At 42.7% G+C, this 22,596-nt stretch overlaps 1 protein-coding gene across 3 annotated transcripts in view; it reads left to right on the forward strand.

The window, feature by feature from the left end:
* ADCY2 (adenylate cyclase 2) overlaps positions 1-22,596 on the forward strand; it is a 379,164-nt gene that overhangs the window by 78,528 nt on the left and 278,040 nt on the right. For 2 of the 3 annotated variants that reach the window (XM_032469849.1, XM_032469844.1), the window contains exon 3: positions 20,744-20,905. In XM_032469849.1, coding sequence (XP_032325740.1) covers positions 20,744-20,905 — 162 coding nt within the window. Of the gene's footprint in view, positions 1-13,149; positions 13,172-20,743; positions 20,906-22,596 lie in introns of those variants that run through there. The other variant, XM_032469848.1, reaches the window with a different exon arrangement.

Below are 22,596 nucleotides of genomic sequence, written 5' to 3' on the forward strand. Positions count from 1 at the left end.
ATATGAACTTGTAATTTTATATCCAGCCCAGTTGCCTTCCAAGAATCAAAAACCCGAGTAATGCTGTAGTCATGAGTCCTTCCTGAGCAGCTGAGGAGAGCAGCACTCCTCAGACTGTTGTCTCGTGATGTGGAGAAAAGGACCTTGTTCCAGAACGTAACTCAGCACACCACTTGCTTTCATGAGTTAAACATGGGGGAAAAAAGAGTTAACTGAACTGAACAATGTCCTCAGTGCAGTAATTCATTGAATTCTGGCACAAGGTTCTTAACTTCTGTTGCACTGGTTGCCGGTCCGCAGACCACACTTTGAGTGGTACCAGACGAAAGGATGAGGTTTATCCAAGAATAAGGGGTAAAGGGGCTCTTACACCAGAGGGCTGATCATGCGCACTGAGTATACTGACTTTTACAAGATGTGCATGAAGTCTGGAGCATAGGCGAACATTCTCAGTGTTTCCTAGGGTATCTTCATTCTGTACAACAACAATAATAAAGATGGTATCTATTTCTAAAGTTTGTGGATACTGTGTCAATCTAAGAGTAAAATGACAGTGAGGACAAATACGGGAAAGCAGTATGTATAAATATATTTTCTGAAAAGACAGAGGTGATACAATTTTAAAATGGGAGGAATATTGACAATGATACTGAGCAGATGACACTCTCACATACTGCTTTTGGTAGTGAGATTGGTTCAACTACTTGGAAAACTTTAAAATTAGTTCACAGGTCAGCACGTCCATAGCCTACTATGCAGCAATTGTGTTCAGTTTATCTTCAATATATGTATATAAATATAGTCATCAAAAGATATGTACAAGAATGCCCATAGCAGCACTTGGTGGTAATAGTGAAATCTAGAAACTACCCACATGTCCATTAGCAAAAAATGACTAAGCAAGCTGTGGTATGTCCACGCAGTGGGAAGCTAGAAACCAGGGGAATGAAGGACCCATGATGAGTGGACTTAACGACATGGATGAATCCCACAAACGTAATGGTGATCAGAAAAAAACAAACATAAAAGGATACATGTGGTAGGATTCCATTCATATAAAGGTTAAAACCAGTCAAAGTTAATGTCTGGCATTTGAAGTCAGGCTCATGATTACCTTTGTGGGTGGCAGGTGTGGCTGCTGCTGGGCGAGGGAATGCCCAAGGACAGATTTCTGGAAAGCTTGACATATTCTGTTTATTGTTCTGGGTTCTGATTATACCACGTATTTTGCTTTGTGAAATCCATTATGCTATGCAGTTAAATACTTTGCAGTTCTGTGTGGATGTCACACTTAAATGAAAGCTTCACAATAGGGAGCAAAGAGAAAAGAAGAAAACTAAAGCGAGCTCCTTGATTGTTACTTAGGTAATAAATAAGGCTCAAAGGACAGAATTTAAAGCTGACAAAATAAATGGCACACACCTAGTAGGGAAAAGGAGTACTAATGAGTGTGTGTGTGTGTGTGTGTGTGTGTGTGTGTGTATAGCAGTTACCACTAAAAGATGCAAGCCTTTCTAGATTCAGAGAACTATAATGAAAAAAGAATGAAAACTGTCAATCTAGACAAAGAACTACAGTAAGTATAATGTAATCTACACAGTAAAATTAATATAAATGGTTTGACCAAGTTGTAATCTTGCAGTCCTGTCAGTGAATACAAATGGCTTAACCTACTTACAAGAAGGAAAACAGTCCTCATATTGGCTCACAGAATAAAGCCCAACTCTTTGCTTTTTACAAGAGACTCACTTGCAGCCAGTCTGAAAGGCTGAAGAAGCTGGAGCGTGCCCGCTGCCTCCGGGGCTGTGCCCCTCTGACGGAGCCCGTCGCTGTGGGCTTTGTTGTTGCTGTTGTTCTTGTGGACTTATTTGCAGTACAAGAGGCTCAGAGCCAATTGTGTCTGTTACCTGCTCCAGTGCTGGATTCACCCTTCCTCAAGGAAAATCAAAGCTGGAATAATTTGGACACCAACGTGAATAAGATAGTAGTGGATTATAATCCACAGTCTAAAATGAATATTCATAAATCCACACTGGTATAAACATATGATTTAATGCATAAATAAATGGGCAGAAGAGTCAAATCTCCAATGCATAAGAATTCCACATAATGTATGTAAATGTTCTGCTTTCAAGTAAGGAGAACATAATTCTCACCCTGCAAGTGTGGTCTGCACATGGTAACTTCCTGACGGAGGGCAGTATGGAAGGGGCGGGGTGAGGGTGTAACCTTGTGGTGGAGAAGCCTGATGAACTGATCTCAGCCAGATGGTCAAGATGAACATCAGCAGCGTTAGGTCACGTGGATAGTACCTGCCCTGACATGGTGCAATGAGGAAGGCACTTTATCTGTGTAGTCTTCCTCCCCGCAGACACTTTCTTCCAGGAGAATCATGTGAAAAACACCAGACAAAATTCAGTCAAAAGACAGTCTATAAAATATCTTATGAGTACTCCTCAAAATTATCATGGTCATCAAAAACAAGAAAAAGTCTGAGAAATTGTCACCATACAGGGATGTGAGACTGTAATTGGGTATCCTGTCTGGGATTCTAGAACAAAATAGGGACATTAGGGGAAAACTAAGGACATCTCAATGAACTATGGCATAATAATGTAAGATATTAATAATAATGTAAGATATTAATAATAATGTTAGATGTTATCAAGGAGAAACTGCATGCAAGGTGCATGGAAATACTGTATTATCTTTGCAATTTTTCTGTAAGTATAAAACTACCCTAAGAAAATAGTTGATTAAATTTTTTTAAAAAGGAGTTCAAAGTTAACACCAGTTAAATGCAAACAGTGGAAAAAGAGGAGCTATTGTAATACTATCGGGCCAGGTAGAGTAACAGAATAACCACCTTCACCAAGAAGAAGCTAGAGGAAATGCAAGGAGATGGACAAATACAGACCTAGAATAAGACCTAAACCAGTCACCAATGAAGTAGATCTCAGGGCTCTAAAACACATGTGACACCCGAGCACAGAGAATGTATCTTCACCTGATGTGGGTCATCAATAAAAATTCCCTAGGGGGTATTTCTTTATCTGTTGTTTTGATTGTTTCTGAAAATACATATTCAAAAATAAAATTAAATTGGAACTATCAGAAAGAGAAATTTAGAAGACAGCCCCATTTACAATTGCATCATGAAGAACAGAGTAGCTGAGAATAAATCTTAAGGGGGCAGAGGACTTGCACTTGCAGAACTGTGAGATGTGGTTGAGAGAGATTGAAGACAACAAAAACAGATAGAAAGATACATTGTGTTCATGGATTGAAAGAACTGATATTGTTCAAATGACAGTGTTACCCAAGGTCATCTACAGATTCAGTGCAACCTCTATCAAAATACAGTGGCATTTTTCACAGAACTAGAAAACAAATAATTCTAAAATTGGTACTGAAACACAGAAGACCCTGAAACAGTCTAGAGAAAGAAGAACAAAGCTGGATGTATCATGCACCTGGATTTTGAACTGTACCAACACGTTACAGTCATCAAAGCCGTATGGTACTGGCACCAAAACAGACACGTAGATCAGTGGAACGGAATAGAGAGTCCAGAAGTGAACCCACACATGCACAATCAATCTATGGCAAAGGAGGCGAGAACATACAATGGGGAAAAGACAGCTTCTTTAAAAACAGCGTTGGCAAAACTGGGCGGCTACTTGCAAAAGAATGAAACTGCACTACTCTCTCACACCATGTACAAAAATAAATGCAAAATGAATTAAAGACTGAAATGTAAGACCTGAAACCATAAAATTTCTAGAAGAAAACAGACAGTAAGCTCTTTGACATCAGAGTTAATAGTAGTATTTTGGATCTGTCTCCTCAGGCAAGGAAAACAAAAGCAAAAATAAACAAATAGGACTACATCGAACGAAAATGACGTGCACAGTAAAGGAAACTATTAACGAAACAAAAAACCCACCTACTTCATGGGAGAAGATACCTGAAAATGATGTGTCTGATAAGGGGTTATATCCAGAACAGACAAAGGACTCATACAACACAGCATCAAAAAACAAAAAAAAAAAAAAAAAACCCCAAATAACCCAATGGAAAAATGGGCAGAGGACAAGAATAGACACTTTCCCATAGAAGACATACAGACGGCTAAAAGACACATGAAAAGATGCTCAACATCCTTAATCATCAGGGAAATGCAAATGAAAACCACAAGGAGGTGTCACCTCAAACCTGTTAGAATGGCTGCTAGTTATCACAAAGGCAGCAAATGTCAAGTGTTGGCTGTGGATGCGGAGAAAAGAGAACCTTCGTGCCCTGTTGGTGGGGATGCAAATTGATGAAACCACTATGGAGAACAGTGAGGAAGTTTCTCCAAAAATTAAAACTGGAACTACCACATGATCCAGCAGTTCCACTTACGCGTATTTGTCTGAAGAAAATAAAAAAAACACTAGTTCAAAAAGATAGATGCACTCCTACATGTTCACTGCAGCATTACTTACGATTGCCAAGGCATGAAAGAAGCTGTGTCTATTGATGGATGAACAGATAAAGATGTGTGTGTGTGTGTGTGTGTGTGTTTGTATGTGTATGTGGGGGGGATGAGTGAAACAGGTGAGGGAGATTAAGAGACAGAAGCTTCCAGTTGCAAAATAAACGAGTCATGGGCATGAAATATACAATGTGGAGAATACAGTCAACAACTATGTGATGTTGTTGTATGGTGACATATTGTAACTAGACTTATTGTGGAGATTATTTTGAAATGTATTAAAGTATCAAATCTCTATGTTGTATAACAGGAACTAATATAGTGTTGTAGGCCAATTATACTTCAAAAACTTCATAGAAAAAGAGATCGAATTCGTGGGTACCCGAAGTAGACTGGTGAGGATGGCATATTGGATGAAGGCAGTCAAAAGCCACAAGCATCCAGTTATAAGAGAAATAAGTATTAGGGATGTAAGGTACAACATGGTAAATATAATTACCACTGCTTTATGTTACATGTAAAAGTTGTTGGGAGTAAATCCTAAGAGTTCTCATCGTATTTTTTCTATTTCTTTAATTTTGTATCTATGTGCTACGATTATGTTCGTGAAACTTACTGTGATAATCATTTCATGATGCATGTAAGTCATATTATTAGCTGCACACCTTAAACTTATGCAGTGCTGTATGTCAGTTATATCCCAGTAAAACTGGAAGAATAAATAATAATAAATATGAAAAGCAGAAACAAATCCAACCCTCAAATTAACCTAAACACATAGCGTATTGAGGACCACAGAGAAAGACAAATCAATTCGAGTAACTTTTGAATGCAGTAGCCTGGCCATATACTCAGTATGGAAAATTTATAAGAACAGAAAGATCTGAAACTCATCCTGGACTTTACCTGGCTTGCTTTGGCATTTGTACGGATACAGTCATTCTAAAGATACCAGTAGGAGTGTGTGCTGAAGGATGGAGTAAGTGTACTGAGGATTTCAGGAACCAGTGTTACCTCTGGAGAAGAGAGATACACATATGACTCAAGCAAGATGAAAACAGTGTATCTGTATTGGGTTTAAACTGGAGTCGCTGTGCACTCATGACATACAGTTACATTTGTATTTTTTAGCTGTGCCATAGAAGTGCCCAGAAAACAGTGGGGTAATGATCACACCTAATACCCAGTTCCTGGTTTCTAACTATTCTTCCCCTTAAAGAAATCAGGGTCCTTGGAGAGATTCTTGATTCTAGGTCTGAAGTGGAAAAGTATTGTTTGAAAATTATCAGCGTGTGCTTAATCAATTAGCAGACGTGTTTTTCTGAAGTCTAAGTTAGTTGAGAGATTTAATAATTGAAATGATAGTGCCAGGTTTAAGAAATTTTACCTTTATGCATATTCTTACAGAAAACTTTCGAAATCTTTTTTTATTTTGATCCTCGAGTTATAGCTACATTTTAAATAAAAGTCTGTTTTCTCCCCTTGTTGGACGTTCTGCTTGGAATCTTAGTGATGTTCCATGTAGCTCTGGTTCTGGCATCTGCTTCCCTGTGAGGAAGGGGAGGTGTACAAGCTAATATGAAATTTGGCTCGTTCCTTAGAGGTTCTGCCCAGCCTTGTAGGTACAATGCAGGCTCAGCGGAGACACTTAAATGTGCAGAATTTCAAAAAATGAACAACTCTGAGCCATAAAACGACGTTACTATTCAACAGTAGTTACTTAAGATATTGATGCTTTTTGACCAGAATCATGGATCTTTTATATGTGAACTGAATGTTCTGTGTTGTTCAATAATACAGTCTGGTTTGAGAAGAAATTAAGTAGTTTTGAAGTAAAGTGAACATTAGGATGAGGGTATAGCTCAGTGGTAGAGTGCTCAGCATGCACAAGGCCCTGGGTTCGATCCCCAGTCCCTCCATTAAAAAGTAAGTAAATAAATTGATAAGTGAACCTAATTACCTCCCTGCCCCCCCCAAACCAAAAAACCCCCCAAAATTAGAAAAAAAAAATAAATCTGAAGAAGAGTAAAAATTGAAAAAAAATGTTTAGGTGCCTGCATCACCTCCAGGCTTTGCCCACATTGTCCCCTCTCTCTGGAATGTTCTTTGGGATAAAGCTGTCCCTGTCTCGGTTTCTGCATCACTCCCTGAATGCTGGCCACGAGCGCCTGTGCCCCGTGTTAGAGCTGCCTGGTTCTCTGGTCCTTAAGGAGCACTGGCTCCGTGAGAGCAGGACGAGGCGCCCTTTGCCCTCTGCTGTATCCCATGTGGAGCACGGAGCCCGACACACAGTAGGTGCTTCATGAATGAACAAAAGAAAGGACACCTGACCTCGTTGGACCCCATCTTCGCTCAGAGTATTTGTTTGTTAGTTTCCCCTGGATTCATGGTGTTGCCATATGTGCTTTTCCCTGCTCTTAAAGTCCTCCCCCTGAAATATTAAAAGTGTCTGAGATGTGTGCAATTAATCATGTAATAAAATATTAGTAATTAGAGCGCATCTCAGCAGGTGCACACGTAAGAGTTGGTGAGTACAGGAGACAACAAGAAACCAGTCCTGCGTCTTCTCTCACCTCGTTTATTGTGAGATGGGCTTAGTCCTCAAGTCACGTCAGTTTAGTAGCTGCATGCGGGGTTGGGGCTGAACACTGGGGCAAGTGAGGGGGGTGTTGGGGTGCAGACTCTGACGTCAGACTCCCAGGGTTTCAGCCCACATGCTGCCCCTGCGGTTAGGGTGGACCTGGACAAGGTGCCTCCTGTCTCTGTGACTCAGGTTTCCTTATCCATGAAATAACCCTCCGTTCTGGGGTTGTCACAAGGTTCCGTTGGCTGTATGATGATTATGAACATCGAGAGGAGGGCAGCTCTGTGGTCCCCACCTGGAGGAGCCTTGTGGGATTGAGACGAGGGTGCCAGCGTGCGTGTGGGCATCCCCACGGGAGCACGTCAGCTTAGCAGTGGAACAGAGGCAAATCTTAAAGAACAATCACAGTTTAACCCATTTTTTTTTAAAGGTAGGGATGGTATTTCAAAAAGGGAGGACAGCATGATGAAGTTATGAGTTCAGTAAAAGAGCAGCACGAACGCACATTTGCTCTCCCTGTGTTTGTCCTTCATGGGCATTTATAAGCCATAGAAAAACAATGAAATGTAAGTTCAGCGAACGTGTCGGCTTGTGCCCTTGATGTGGATGTGCTTTTGTGCGAAGCTCTGTCTCAGTTGCCTTGGCTTCTGGGGTTGAGAGAGACACCTGGTAGGCTTCTGGAGACGGTATCCACCTGCGACATTCTGGCTCAGGGCCCTTTGCCTAACTCCGTCTACCTGGCATTCTGCCTCTTAGATCAAGGAACCCACTTGCTAAATGACAGCCCAAGTCAGTTATGAACCGGAAAGAAAAGGGAAATAGACCTAAACACAGATCCAAATATCAGATTTTACAGAGTCTGGAATTGATTATTCCTTTAAATAAAACGTACTCAGTCAATTTCAGCAAATGCGTTTTCAGTTATGAAAATATCCAGAATGTGAACATTTCCCATTTTTGTTGTTATTATTGCTCTTTGGAACACACTGCCTACGTAAATGGGAATTTACTTACACTTACTAATATTTAGGTAGTAATAGGGGAGTTACCACTTCAAAAATAAATATTGTTCAGCCAGAATTAAATGCAGTGCTTTCTCGTCTTTGAAGTGACCTTAAAGCGATGCACAGTGTCACAGTGTGCAGTTTGCTACTGGTTTTTATGATGCTGGTGGTGGGTGGGGGTGGGGAGGAATCGTGTCTTTAAATTGCATGAAACATGTCATAAAAATGTGACATAAGCCCGAAGCTTAATAACCCTGAGATTTTAAAATAATACTTAGCTTGTGTATGTAGTTACTGATCAACTCTGCAGTTACAGGACCTTAGATACCCAGTGGGATCTTTGAGTTCATTTTGTTAACGGAATTTGTTTTATTTTATGACAATTATCCATGATTATTTTGTAAGATTAAACAACAAAAATATATAAATGAAAAGTTAAAAAAATAATAACTTAGAAAGATCACATCCTGTTTAAACCGTGGTGCCCTGTATAAAGTGGGAGGGCTGCTGGGGGGCAGGGGGTGGTGGCTTGGACCCTTTCCGTCTGTGAAAAGTAATAATAATGAAAAGAACCAAAGACAGTAATTCTGGTGTCTGAGAGTGAAATTACTGCTGTGGGTCAGACCTGCTCTGAAGACCATCCAGTTTTCACTGACGTACAGGAGGGAACAGAAGGAACTGGGGCGGCCACCAGGCTGATGGTTGGAGTTGAGGGCTGTGGCAGGAAGTTGTATAATTCAAGAATTGAAAGCCCCCCTGAGCCAACGCAGACACTAAAATAATTCATCTTACAGCTCAAAGATATGCATTCTTCCTTTTGAGATCTGCCTCTTGCAGAATGAGAGAAAAAGCAAACAAAAGCATTTAGAACTCGGTGGGTCTTTTTGTATTAAGACCCCACGGCACAGACGCACAGCTCCACCGGAAGCTGACTTATGTAGATGTTGAATACACAAGTATCAAATGGAGGCTCAAAACAATATTTGTTTTAGATGAATAATACACTCATTTTCCCCGCTTGAGTTTTTCTCATTTGAAGCACTGGCCTTTCAAATTAAATAAATATAATGTTTCAAAAGAATATGGGCATGAATATTCATAAAGACCAAAACAGTGAATATAAATAAAAGCCCTTTTACATAACATTTTATTTTTTTATGAGGACCTTGCTGATGTATTTTTTTGTTCTTCTAAAATAATGTTGTTCAAAGTGATTTTCCAGGACACTCTTCTACGAAGCCTACCTGTTATTGAAGTAGTGATAACTGCTTTTCCAGATCTTCATGCAACAGTATTTTCCTTGACATGAATTGAAATGAGATAACATTTGCTTATACAGCTCATTAGCCATAGATTCAGCCTCGCATGGTGCCAACTCCTCAGTAAAGTGTTTGTCTAAACAATTGGAGGACGGTAAAAATAGAAAACAAAATTTTAAAAGATTATGTGCCCTGAAAAATGTAGCTAGTTCATGCACATAAAGTATGACAGAACGTTTCTAGGTGTTTCTATATAAAAACCAGTGATTTAAAGGTTCAAAATGCACATGTGTGCAAGATTTTATGTTATCATAAACTGGGAACACAAACAGGGAAGATCTTATCCCAGTTTTTTAAGGGGTAGAGGTAAAGGTAGAATGAAACAGCTGACATTTGAATAGGAGAAAGAGAAACAAATTAAGACTGTGGTTATTTTTGCCCAAACAACTGGTTGAAAAGGAGATGGTATACCCTTTGATTGACTAATTCTGCTAGTGGCGTTGTCCTGCTATTCTTATTTTAAGTAATCCCTGAGATTACTGAGAGTAGAGGTGCGTCATTGTCTGCTTTATAACACTGGCCATCCAAGGCTGGAACTGTCCTTGAATACATGACCTCATAATCCATGCTAACTTAACGGCAGTATATATCGTCATTTAAATCTGCAAGTTAATGAAGGTGAGGTTGATGTAATTGCAGTAGGAAAGGTTAAATTTGTGACAGGTTGTTTTTGACTGTCCAAAATCCACTTGCTACATTGGAAGGATGGGAAGTTCTTCACTGGAAGGGTGGGATCATGGACCATTCTGGCACATGCAGAGAGGGGGCCATGGAGAGATGAAAATGTTCACGGAGTCATTTTTGTAAAAAAAAATCTAAGCTCAGAGTAGAACGCTATTTACCACCTCCTGAAATAAATGATTTAAAAAATTATCAAAGAGCATATTATTTTTTCCTAATCATGTAACTCGAAAAAGTAAGTAGACAATTTCTAATAAATATCACTTTGCCTGATTGCTTCCAGATGAGCTTGCTATTTTCTTTCTTTGCATTTGATGAGAAAAATAATTTTTAAGGAAAAAAGACTTCCCAGTGTTGGAACAAGCTGTTTTGGTAGAGCAGATGGATTCTCAAGGTTCTTTTTATTTTGAATAAATGCATACCCTGAACATTCACCCTGTGTTGCTCTGTTAACCTGCAGGGATGAGGGTAGAATAACGTTCTAGCTGCAGCAGAAGATCACGGCTTGTTTTTATGCTGCTTTGTGACTTTGGACAAAATTCTTAACCCCCTCAGCACCTTGGTTTTCCCAATGGTAAAATCAGAAAATACTTGTCAGTAAATCCCATTTATATTTTGAGATAGACAAAAATGTAAATTTTAGGTTGGATGACATTCTTTACACTGAGAGATATTTCTGGGAACATTCCACTTTTTCTCAGTTCTTTTTTCTCTTGTTTCTAAAGACTTTATCATGCAATTCAAAGACCTTATGAAGCCTGGACATTTTGGTAAACGACTTTCTTTGAAGCCATGCTTACTAATTATTTTGCCAATAGGTTAAATTTTTCTAGGTGCTTTATAATAATTCCTTGGGAATCCCAAAGGCAATGACCTATTTTTTAAGTTCATTAGAGTTGCACATCACTTCTGATCTCAATTGCTGTATTAGTCAGATTTCTGCTCTGATAATGCTGAATAACAAGCAACCCCAAATCCAAGTGCCTTGGAGCAATAATAGCATATCCCCTCCTTCATACTCACTAGTCTGCAGGTTGGATGAATTTGTCTGATCTCTATTAGTCCTACTTAGGCTCAACAGGTAACGTATATTCCAGACTTTGTGTTGGGTCCAGATCTGCTCCAGGTGTCTTTAATCCAGACCTCATTGAAAGAGATGTATCTTTCTGGACTGTGGCCTCCTCACTGTGGAAGACCAAAACTCCAAGAGGGCAGGCAGAAATGTGAATTGAGGTCTCCTAAAGCCACAGTTCTGGGCTGCATGCTGTCACATCAGCCACAAACCTGTTACTCAAAGTAAGTTTCAGAACCAAGTCCAGAGTCAGTGGAGGAGGAATGAATGCCCCATCTGCTGACTTCCATGGCAAGGGCCAGGAGAGAAGAAAGTTGTGGGCAGATATTTTATCCCACCACATTTTCTACATGAAGAAACTGTGCCTGAGGAAAGTTCCAGGATGCCTTATCTTCTCATTTTTATCCAGAACAAATCTTTAGAAATCTGAAGAGTTACCTTGGGAAATGGGAGTATAACGTGAGGACACTGTACTATTTTTTCCAGTCCCGAGGAACACAGTTGAAATGCTTTTTTAACAAAGAGGATGGTGGCTCATGTTCAGACGTAGTAGTTTGCTAATTACTGGTGGAAAGTTGACAGATATTTAACTAAACAAAGCAGACCTGCGGAGAGACCCTGCTCTCTTTCTGTGAGTATAAGGAGGAAGAGGAGATACAGGAAACAAATGGACAAGTTTGGAAACTGACCTTCATGCCAAGGGATTTCAGTTGTCTTAATAGGGACCTCATATTATCCATGATAGCTAACAAAATGCCTTGTATATTGAAGAGTTAAATACTGGTGGATAAATGAATGCATGGATGATGGAGAGAGGAAGATGACACAGAGAGGTAGATGGATACGCAGGACCAAACAGGGAAACAGGATGGAGAGAAGGGACTAGGGAAAGGAAACCAGGAGACCACATCAGTCATCGCCAGCTTAAAGTGGGGGCTGAGGGTTTGGACAGACAGAGGACGGGGGAAGATGGGAAGCCGCCTTTGTTCCTAGGATATCAGGTTTTTTCTCTTTACATCCTCCTATTCTCTTTTTTCAAGCTTTTTAAAATTTATGATATACCTCCCACCTATTTTAAATTTAAAAAGCACAGTGAAAGTTATTGTTTTACCTCTGGGTCCATCATCAATCTCTCTAACTCTGAATAACATTTTCAGGAAAGCGACCCAGTGATTCATGATTTCATCATTACTCTTTTGGAGCACAGACTTTGCATCAAAGAACATAATATGTATTCTTTTCCTTAATAATACAACATTTAAAGGAAGGTTTTCATATTCCATAAAGATAGAGTTGATATTCAGGAAATACTCTTGGCCAAAAATATCCTTAGAAGAAATAGACAGTCTTTCCTATCCTTGAGTCTTTAAGGTGTCCCTGAGTTTTTATCCTGAATTTTGGTCATTAAGGATGTTTTGGAATAGTATAGAGTTTATTTCCAAGAATTTCTAAGTATATATTTCTTAGGGAGAAAGATGGGGTTCTATGTGAACTGTTCAGAATTGGATGAGAGACACTCAGTGAGAGGTGGCTTAAATGGACAGGTCAGTTCCTTCTGAAACAAGTGCTTCCATCGGGAAATGGAAGCAGCAGATGGGGCAGTGACCGCAGGGAGGAAAGTGTGGCAAGCAGCCTAGACGTCACATACTGTCAGTAATTGCTGGTCTGGTCCTTTTTGCTTCATATTTAGTAGAAATAAAGCTGGAAATCAGTCATTTTTTAAATTGGTCTTAATTTTAAAATCAAATTGGTCTGGAGGCCTCAAGATATAAGATCTAATAACCAAGTCAACGATGAGTAATTATTCTTCCCAGTTCACTGACTTGACTAACTCAGTGTCTGTGTAGCGCAGACCTGGGTTAGAACTGTGTGGCAGAGGGGAGTATGTCTCCCTTGTCCCCTGTATCCACCTGGTTGGCCTCCTGGAAACTTTGGAGTCACTGCTGCCAAAGTGAGAGTGATGCTGAGCACGGAGCCCCGCCTTCCAGAGCCCATCAGATCCGTGTGGGTCGCAGGCACGTCACCTGGGAACAGGTGATGTTAGAATACAAAGTCGGATTCAGTAAACTCTGGGTGGGGCCCAAGAGCACACGTGTCTAACAGGCTCCCAGGTGAGGCTGAGATCAGGTATAAGCCCCGTACTCGGTGGGGCGAGGACCTGAGCTTCACAGAGCAAGAGACAGTTCAGGGTTGTTACCGGTCCAGAGCATAACAAGTGCTGAGGGGCTCTGTACCTCCCACACCCTGGAGGACAGTCAGCCAGGACAAGTGGCGGACTGGGGAGAAGCGGGAAGACAGTGCGTACACCCAGGCAGGAGTCATCTGACAGTTACGGGTGAGCAGACGCACAGAGCACACAGCTGACTCCACCAAGCTGGTTTAGCTTTCATCACTAGCTCTCAAACAGGGTCTTTAATGATGAACGTGTCTCCCTCTCAGTTATCCTTGTTACTGATGAGAGGTTGAGATGAGCTGGGATGGAAATGAGTGTGGTCCCTCGTACTGCAGGGGGCGCTGGGAGTTAACGCAAGTCTGCAGAGCCCAGGTCACACTCGTCAGTTACCCGTCGCCGAGCATGTGCCTCGGGTCCATCAGCTTCCCTGGCTTCCCTGATTGTAACTTCCCTGTGGAATCGCACCTGAGTGTTCCGGTCCTTACGTCCTTCAGCACGTATTTGTGGAGGCGTTTATGTGGCAGGTACTATACTCAAGTCCGTACAAGGTCCTCGTCCCCTCGCGGCCTGCATTGTATGGGGAAAGACAGAAAGTAAAATTTAGAAAAATCTAAAAGCAAACACTCTTAACTCCAATAACGATGTGGAGACTTAAGCAGGGTGGGGAGCTGCAGGGGGAGCGGGGGCTTAGTGGGGCTCTCTCTGGGAGGTGGTGCTTGAGTTGCAAGGCCTGGATGACAGAAAGACGCCGGCCAAAGAACCCAAGCCATTTGGGGCAGCAGAGCAGAAAGTGCAAAGGCCCTGAGGTTGTTGAAGGAAAATCAGGAAGGGCAGCCTGCAGGGACCATGAACCTGGGATGAAGGGAACCGGTGAGACACGAGATGGGAGGTGTCCACCAGCAGACCGTGGGGAACCCTTATTGGCATGATGAGGGCTTTGAACTTTTTCTCCGTGTTACAGAAAGCCAGTGATGGGATATAAACAGAGGAGGAGTGGTCTGATCGGTTTTAACGTTTTAAAAGATCACTTTGATTGCCACCATGGTATTAGCTGACACCTCCATCATGTCTCATAATTGAAATTCCTTTTTCTGTGGTGAGAGCCTTTAAGATCTAGTTTCTTAGCAACTTTGAAGACTGTAATACAATGTTGTTAACTGTAAGCACAGTGTTGTGCTTCAGATCCCCAGGACTTACTCATGACTGCACCTTCGGGCCCTTTCACGAACATCTCCCCATTTCTCCACCCCCAGCTGCCCCACCCCCCAGTAACCGCCATTCCACTCTGTTTCTACAAGTTTGCTTTTTTAGGTTCCACATATAAGTAGTATCACATATGTATATGAGTCCTCAGTGTCTTTCTCTGTGTCAGTTACCTCTCCGCATAATGCCTTCAAGGTCCATCCATGTTGTTAAAAAGGGCGGGATTTCCTTTTTCCTCATGGCTGGATAGTATTCCATTATGTAAATGAACGTATATATGAACATATGTATACACACACACACACCCCCACACACACATATATAATGGGGGAGCTATCAGGCTGGAGACACAGTCAGTCCTTTCCCTTCATTTGTTCTTGTGTGTAAGCCTCTGTCTTTGAACTGGGAAGAGGTGGCTTCTTAACTGAACATAAGAACATGGGAACTGGGGTTTGATGGGATTTCAGTGGGATAGAGTTTGTGGATTTACCCAAGTCTGCACATGTCCACACACAGTGAGCACATGTCCATATGTGTGTGTACATCTGTGCACACAGAAAGGGATAGACGCACAGATATAAACCCTGTCCCCATTGGGAAGACCTGGGCAAGAAGGGAAAGGGGAGAAAGCTAAACTTGGAAAACAGGGCGATCGTAAAGAGACACTCAAAGAAGCCTTCACACACGATTGATGGTTTGGCACTGAAAACGGGTGTGACTGAGGACCCCTAATTAAAGGAAAGACGATTTTACACAGTTGTGATATTTGCACTAAAAAAGTAACAGTGACTCAGAAGTAATCTTTATGTCAAGTATGATCAAGGAATAAGATAAAAAATACTAATCTAGGTGAAAAGGTAAATGTTTCGTTTGCATATCTTTTTTTTTTTTTAGTTAAAGCACATTTTTGGCTAAATAGCTTTATAGTTATGTTTTCAAAAAGTTTTCTTAAATGTCCCTCATTGGAAATCATATAAATATTCTCAAATCATCAATTCTTTGGGATGGAGATAACATTCAAAGAGGAAATTTTCATTTTGAATTTAGAACTTACCTTTCCAAGTTGCTCAATTAGATCAATCTATTCAAGACTTCTGTCTTTTCTTTGGGCAAGTTTTACTAAAATTTGGCATTGCTAGTTGTATGCTAAAACAATAAGATGTTTTTTCCTAGGGCTGAAGGGCTCCTGGGGGAAGGCTGGAGGTGCCCTGGGAACAGGGGCCATTTCCTGTTTGATCGAGTGTCTGCTGTTTCCTGCCACAGGCATCTGAGAAATGTCTGTTCATTTAAGTCTTTGAATGTGACTGATCGGTAGAGAAATAATCATTCCAAATTCAATAAGGCTGTAGTGAATGGCAGGGCCGATTGAATCAAGGAAGAGGGTGAAATATTTTTAGAGATGCATTTAGTGAATAGATGGTGATAATGTGGACATAGTCTGGGTCGTGTTGGCATGTGTTGTAGAGTCTTCCATGCAGACAACACGTTTGCGGAGCTCCGTGCGTCAGCCATCGGGACGCAAGGCGTTGGGGTCTTGGCTGTGAGTGAAACAAGTTCCTGCCCTCATGATGTCATTAAGCTTCACTGTGTGGAGGGAGAAAATGATCAAACCCAGAACTGTAAATGCTATGAATAAATAAAGCAAGTGACAAGGACTAGGGCGTGGTGGAGGGTTGCTGTTTTGTGTGGAGGTGGTCCTTGCAGGCTGGTGGGTGAGGTGATACTTGATCAGAGACCCGAGTGGACAGAGGGAGCACCTCTCGCAGGCCCCGGAAGCGGCCGGGAGGCTGCAGAGGCTGGACCACAGCAAGGGAAGGAATGAGCTGGCAGAGTAGAGGGCAGGGCGGCCACAGGAGGCCACATCCTTAGGACTGGTGGGACGTTACCAGGTCTGGAGAGCTTACTCTGAGTGAGACAGACGAGAAGCAGCTGGAGATTGTTGGGGAAATGATAAGAATTTGTACTTGAACTGGGTCTAGAAAGAGGTAAGATTTCAACAGTTCAAGAAGAGGAGAGAGGACATTCTGAGGCTGGGGAATGGCAGACTGAGGTGAGCACCCCATGCTCACAGCCTGGGAATGACCGTGGTTGGCTGGAGCAGAGGATGCTTCCAGAGTGGGGCCAGAAGGAGAGGATGGAGAGGTCAGTTTCGGGACAATCTGGACCTCCAGGCTGTGTGGTTTCCACTTACTCTGTGATCACAAAAACCCTTCGAGAGAAATGTTCGGAGCACTGGGGTAAGCCAGAAGAAATTTTCATCCAAGGGAAAAAGCTAATTAGACCTTTGCATTCAGAATCACAAATCCAGCAGTTGTATGTTGGCTTAATTGAAGGACGGACAATGCTGGAGAAGAGGAGGTCAGTGAGGGTGTCACTGCAGAGGTTCCTATCCTGCATAGTAAGGACATTCTGGAGTCGGGTGGTGCCCCCACTCCTGTGAGATATTTTGCAACTGATAAAAAGTAAATAATATATTCCCATCTGTGGACTTGGAAAGATGCCCATGGTGTATATATAGTTCAATGATAAAAGCAAATTACAGGGGAATGCATATGAAAGCATCCTGTTGAAACCATCAGTAAAACCTTGCATGTGCGAGTGGGTGTGCATGTGCATGTGCATGTGCATGTTTGTCTGAGCTTGGTATCAGTTGGGACCATCCAGGCTGTGCTCAGGGGACCCAGGTCTTTACCACCATGGAGGCTCACTCACACGATCACAGGTCCATGTGGATCAGCCAAAGGGCTCTGCATCTTGCTTGGGACCAAGGCTGGGAGCAGCTCCAATGTCATGTTTCCATGATTGACAGGGAGGGAAGGGGGCTTGGCAAATTACGCACTAGGTTTTAAAGTTTCCACCTAGAAAGGACACATACCACTTCTGCTCACATTAGAGCAAGTCACATGCCCTCACCTAACTTAAAAGAAAGTTCTCAGTGCATTTGCACCATGTGCTCGGAAGGAAGAAAGCTAGAGCTGTTTGGTGAGGAGTCCTAACGATTGCCCGGAGCATGGAGGACAGGGGAGGACGGGGGAGGACAGGGGAGGACAGGAGAGGATGGGCAAGGACGGGCAAATGGGAGGAAGGATGCTCGCCATGGTGTCCTTGTTATGGGGGAAGAAGGAGGGGGAGAAAGTGTAGAGACACATTTCTTACCAAATGAGAAGGAAATAATAAACCTTCCCAGTGGCCATGAAGGTGGAGAGGAGGGGACAGATGTAGGACGCTGGAGTTCTGAAGCCAGAAGACTTTTTTCTTTGAGTGTGTCTGTGAAGAATTGTCAGAAGGGACTCTCAAATGTTTGTGCCTGGGTTGTTTGGAGAGCGAGGCATTGTAGGCAGAACTGAGTTATCCTGCAAAAGGAGCAAGTTTAAGAACATAAAGGAGAAGCTCTTAGTCCGTTTGAAAACTGTGGAGCTTGAAAGTCAAGTAGACCTTCAAGGGGAAGATACGAACATCTTGCAAAAAGCGGATGCCGGGCCGGAGTTGAGAGAAACACTTGCCACCGTCCTGCGGGGACGAGCGCCCCCGCTTCAGACCCGCTGCTCGTCCGGCTCTCTGTGCAGGGTCTCGGAACCAGACCAGTGCTCCTCTCTCTTCAGCCCCTGGTCAGAGACACAGCCAAGGGGCATCCAGTTGTGGAAATGTCCCCATGGAATCATGGAAACCCAAGTACCTACAATCAACGTTTTGGAGCTTTTTACCCACACATTTCTTTTAGATGTGCCAAATCCATTTGGGTTTGACATAGGGCCCTACTTGAAGCTGCTTTGGAAAGCAGGCTAAAAAGAAATAGAGCCTTCCGGGATTAATAAAAAGTGAAGACTGTCCCCTGTGGGACTTGAAGCTGCATCAGCCTCCTTCCTCTCCACCCAGCTTGCCTACAGCTGCCCAGATGCCAGGCGCTGAGCATCCGAAACAGTTGCTCCTGAAATGCTGCCACTAAAATCCAGACCTTGATTGAATACGGCTTGCTTAACTGACCTTTAACAATTTCATTTTTGTCATTGAAAAGGAAATACTTGACAGGAGCAACTGTTCTTCTCCGTTTGGTTACTGTAGATAAGCGTTCCACGTGTGTCCATTTCAAAGCTCAAAATGTTTACAGAGTGTTTATTAATTGAAGTCATGTTAGAGATTTAAAGCTGTCCAAAATTGAGCTGTTCAAAAGTTTTGGTAATTTCAAAGAAATGCTAAAGGTTTTTGAGTTAGAAGAAAAACAAGTCGTTGTAAAAGAGGTTTTCTTTTGTAGTTGATGTCAGTTCTGATACCTGAAAATATTCATTTAACACCTCTTGTAGGCTGTGAAGGTCTGGCATAGAGTCTGTGTGTAGAAATAATACCTTAATTGAAAATATTTCCTATAAAGTCGCTGGATATTAGGGATTCTGAAGTAAATTTAATTTGCTCAGTAAGCCGTGACTACACGACAGTTGTTTTCCACATTCTGAGAAGAAACTTTTCCTGTAGCTCAGTGGCTCTTGAGCGAGGTGACATTACTCCCTGGAAGGTGTTTGGTGATGCCTGGAGATGTGTTTAGTTGTCACAACCTTGAAGGGGTGATGCTGCCGGCACCGAGGAGGTACAGGCCAGGAATGCTGCAAACCATCCTGCAATGCACAGTGTCCACCGCAAAGAATTATCCAAGCTGAGGAACTCTGCTTAAGAGAATCTGTCCGGTTACTTTTTGATTGTAACATGCAGTGCAGGTGCCTGTGACTTTGCAGGAGGGAAACAAGGCTGGCGTCCACCCAGGCGTCCGTCTCTGTGAATCCGCCAGGGCAGAGCCTTTTGCCCACGTCTTTCCCGTGGACTCACGCCCTGACTCCAGCAGGACAGCTGATGCCAGGTCTCTGTCTCCTGCCCGCTGTGCTGGGCTTCAGGACTCTTTCACATCACAGAAGTCACGCTGTCAAAGTGGAATAAGCTCTCTCCTTAGCCTCACTTATTTTTGGAGTGAAGAGCTGTGTGGCAGAGTTCACCAAATGCCTTGTTCCCTATTTCCCTGACCTCGGTCTTTTTTCCACTTGATTTATCACTTTTTTTTTATCCCTTTTGAAGTTCTCCTGCCTCTGCTTCTGTTGTAATGAAAATGGCCTGTTTTATTACCTACTAAGCCATTTTCTTTTCCATTCCAAACCTTCCTCTAAGCTGTTTCGCATTGATTTTTTTTTATTGAGGTGATGTTGACATAACATAAATTAACCACTTTAAAGGGAAGACTTCAGTGGCTTTTAGTACATTCACATTGTTGTGCAGCGTGCAGTTCCAGCTAGTTCCAAAACATTTTAATCACCCCAAAGAAAACTCCTTTCCTGTTGAGCAGTTACTTCCATTCTTCCTTGCCCCAGCCCCTAAAACCCATCAGTCTGCTTTCTGTCTCTGTAAATTTACTCATTCTGGATGTTTCATACAAATGGAATTACACAATATGGGGTCTTTTGCTCTAGCATTGCTCACTTAGCATTATTTTTTGGAAGTTCATCCACACGGTAGTAGCATGTATCTGTACTTCCTGCCTTTTCAGGGCTGAATAGTATTCCATTGTATGGATCTACCACATGCTATTCATGTATCCATTCATCCCTTGATGGACATGTGTGTTATTTACACCTTTTGAATATTGTAACTAGTGCTGTAGGAACATGTGTGTGCATGTATTTGTTTGAGTACTTGTTTTCAGTTTTCTAGGGTGTGTATTTAGGAATGAAAGAGCTGAGTCATGCTAATTGGTAGTTGTATATTTAACCTTTAGGAAACTGTCAAACTGTTTTCATGGTAGGAGACTCACCTCTAAGCTGTTTTTTGCATCTACTTCCACTAACTTCCCACAGACAACAGCCATCCATTCTCCCGGAACAGTATGACAGAAAATGTAAAGAGTCCAGATATGTGTTCTGAAGCACAGATACGAAACCCTGAGAGTTTAGGACCAGCTTTGTATCCCTGCCCTTGAACTACTCAGATTAACCTAATATCTGCAATTGTTTGGATACCAAAACTGGAAGTCCCTTGATTTTGAAAAAGAACCTTTTTTCCTTCCATCACATGGTTAGTCTTTTATTGTAATCCGGTGGATTAGTTTGAACACGCCTTCTTGTTCTGTCATGATATTGTCTCTTAAGTGGGTGTGGTTCCTGGGGGTTTACGCAGCCTTTCATGGGAAGGAGAGAGGAAGCACTTGGAGACAGGACTCTCTGACTCTCACTGTCCTTCTTGCCCACTTCTAGGTGTCATTCTTCCTCTTTATCATCTTCGTGGTGTACACCATGCTGCCCTTCAACATGCGAGATGCCATCATTGCCAGCGTCCTCACCTCCTCTTCCCACACCATCGTGCTGAGCGTCTGCCTGTCTGCAGCACCAGGGGCCAAGGAGCACCTAGTCTGGCAGGTGAGAGCACCTCTGCCTCTGCACGCTGACCTTCCCTATCCCTTCAGGGAGGGGGATGCCTTGCACCTGCTCAGGGTGTGACTGTTGGCTGGTACCTGGCTGGAGCTCCAGGTCTGCTCTGTGATGTTGACTCTGCGTTTTGCTGATGGGTAGGCAGCCAACTCCCTCCTCCACCACCAGAAGTCACTTAGCAATTAGCAGCAGTGAAAATTGGAAATGACAATTCCATTTTGCTGATTGATGGTTAAAAGCTGTTATTATACATTATAATTTAGCACTCTTTATTTTTAGAGTGAAATAACTTACACAGTTAAATTCATAATCCCCCCTCAAGCTCTCTGTACCTTGATATCCAAAACCCCATTTTTACAGAGGACAAAAGATTTCTCTATTTCTTAATCTTCCGGCAGGTCCCAGGACACAAAAGCATAATTCTTTAAATGCTGCAACAGCAAATTTAGTTTTACTAATACATGGCATTTCAACGAGACCATTCTATTTAGTTAGTTAAAAGCATTTAAAAAGCCATTTTATTTCCTATTAGGTACATCTGTAAACAGGAAGGTCAGTGGTTTGGGCTTTTTCTTAAAACTCTTTTTTTTAATCTGTAAAAAGTATATTTTGTTTTGCTGTACTGGAACCAAATGAAACAAACGCGGCCGTGTGTAAAATGCAGTGGGGTTGAGGAGAGAGTTATCAACAGCACTGTTGTTGCAAAGGGGCTTTTAGACGTGGGTTGTTTGAGCCCCGTGGGGTCTGACAAACCCATGTGTCACTCGCTTGGTGGAGTGCTGTGTCTGGGAACTTGAGACGGTGTTGGAGGCTCAGCCTTGGGTCTGCAGTAACCGCTTGTAGCTGGAATGCTTTCTAGGGACCCCTTTCCTAGGTAGCCCTGTCCCAGCTCTCATGACACAGTGTTCATTGAGAGCAGCCTGAAAGACACGTCCTTTGCGGGCACTGAGAGAGGGTAAAGGCAGTGGCCCAGTTTGGCACGGTGGCCTCCAGTTATTTGGACATTACTAAGAAACGTCCCCTCCAGGAGGTGGAGAAAACCGTGTCTTCACGCGTTCCCTGTGACTGAGCAGAATAGACACGTCAGTAGCGTGGCCAGAGACACACACGGCGTCCGGTCAGTCACTAACCAAATGGGAGAAAGAAGGTGGGTATTTTATTAAAAGAGGAAACAACTCCGCTGCGCCTGGGAAGTGGTGGCAGAAGTGTTCCTTCTTCCACGCACTCTGCCCAGCTCTGACTCGCCGTTTCTGCGTTTCGGAGCCTCCCTTGGGGATATTTAGGACATTTCTCCTTTCTCCCATCACGTCCACGCTCCACCCTCCCTTCAGTGGGGCCGTCAAGCCCAACCTTAGGTGGTCACGTGCAGGTCAGGGCGATGGGTATGTTTTATGCAGGAATGAGCACATAACTTGCTCCGACAGTTTACACTATGAAAGTCACTGCAGGAAAGATCTCGTCACACAGGCAACGGGCACTCAAACTTGTTCCCCAGCTTGCAGCATCTTCCTGGTTTTGGGTTACCCCGGAACACATCCCTTGAATATTTTGTAGCCATTTCTTCTGCTGTTTCATGAATCAATAGAGTGTCTGCTGGTGCGATGTGATAGAAGAGACATCTGGGAAATGAGGGTTAGGATACCTGCCTGTAGGGCTCAAACGGGGTTAAAAGACATAGG

The sequence above is a fragment of the Camelus ferus genome, chromosome 3, assembly GCF_009834535.1.
Source record: "Camelus ferus isolate YT-003-E chromosome 3, BCGSAC_Cfer_1.0, whole genome shotgun sequence".
NCBI classification, from domain to species: Eukaryota; Metazoa; Chordata; class Mammalia; order Artiodactyla; family Camelidae; genus Camelus; species Camelus ferus.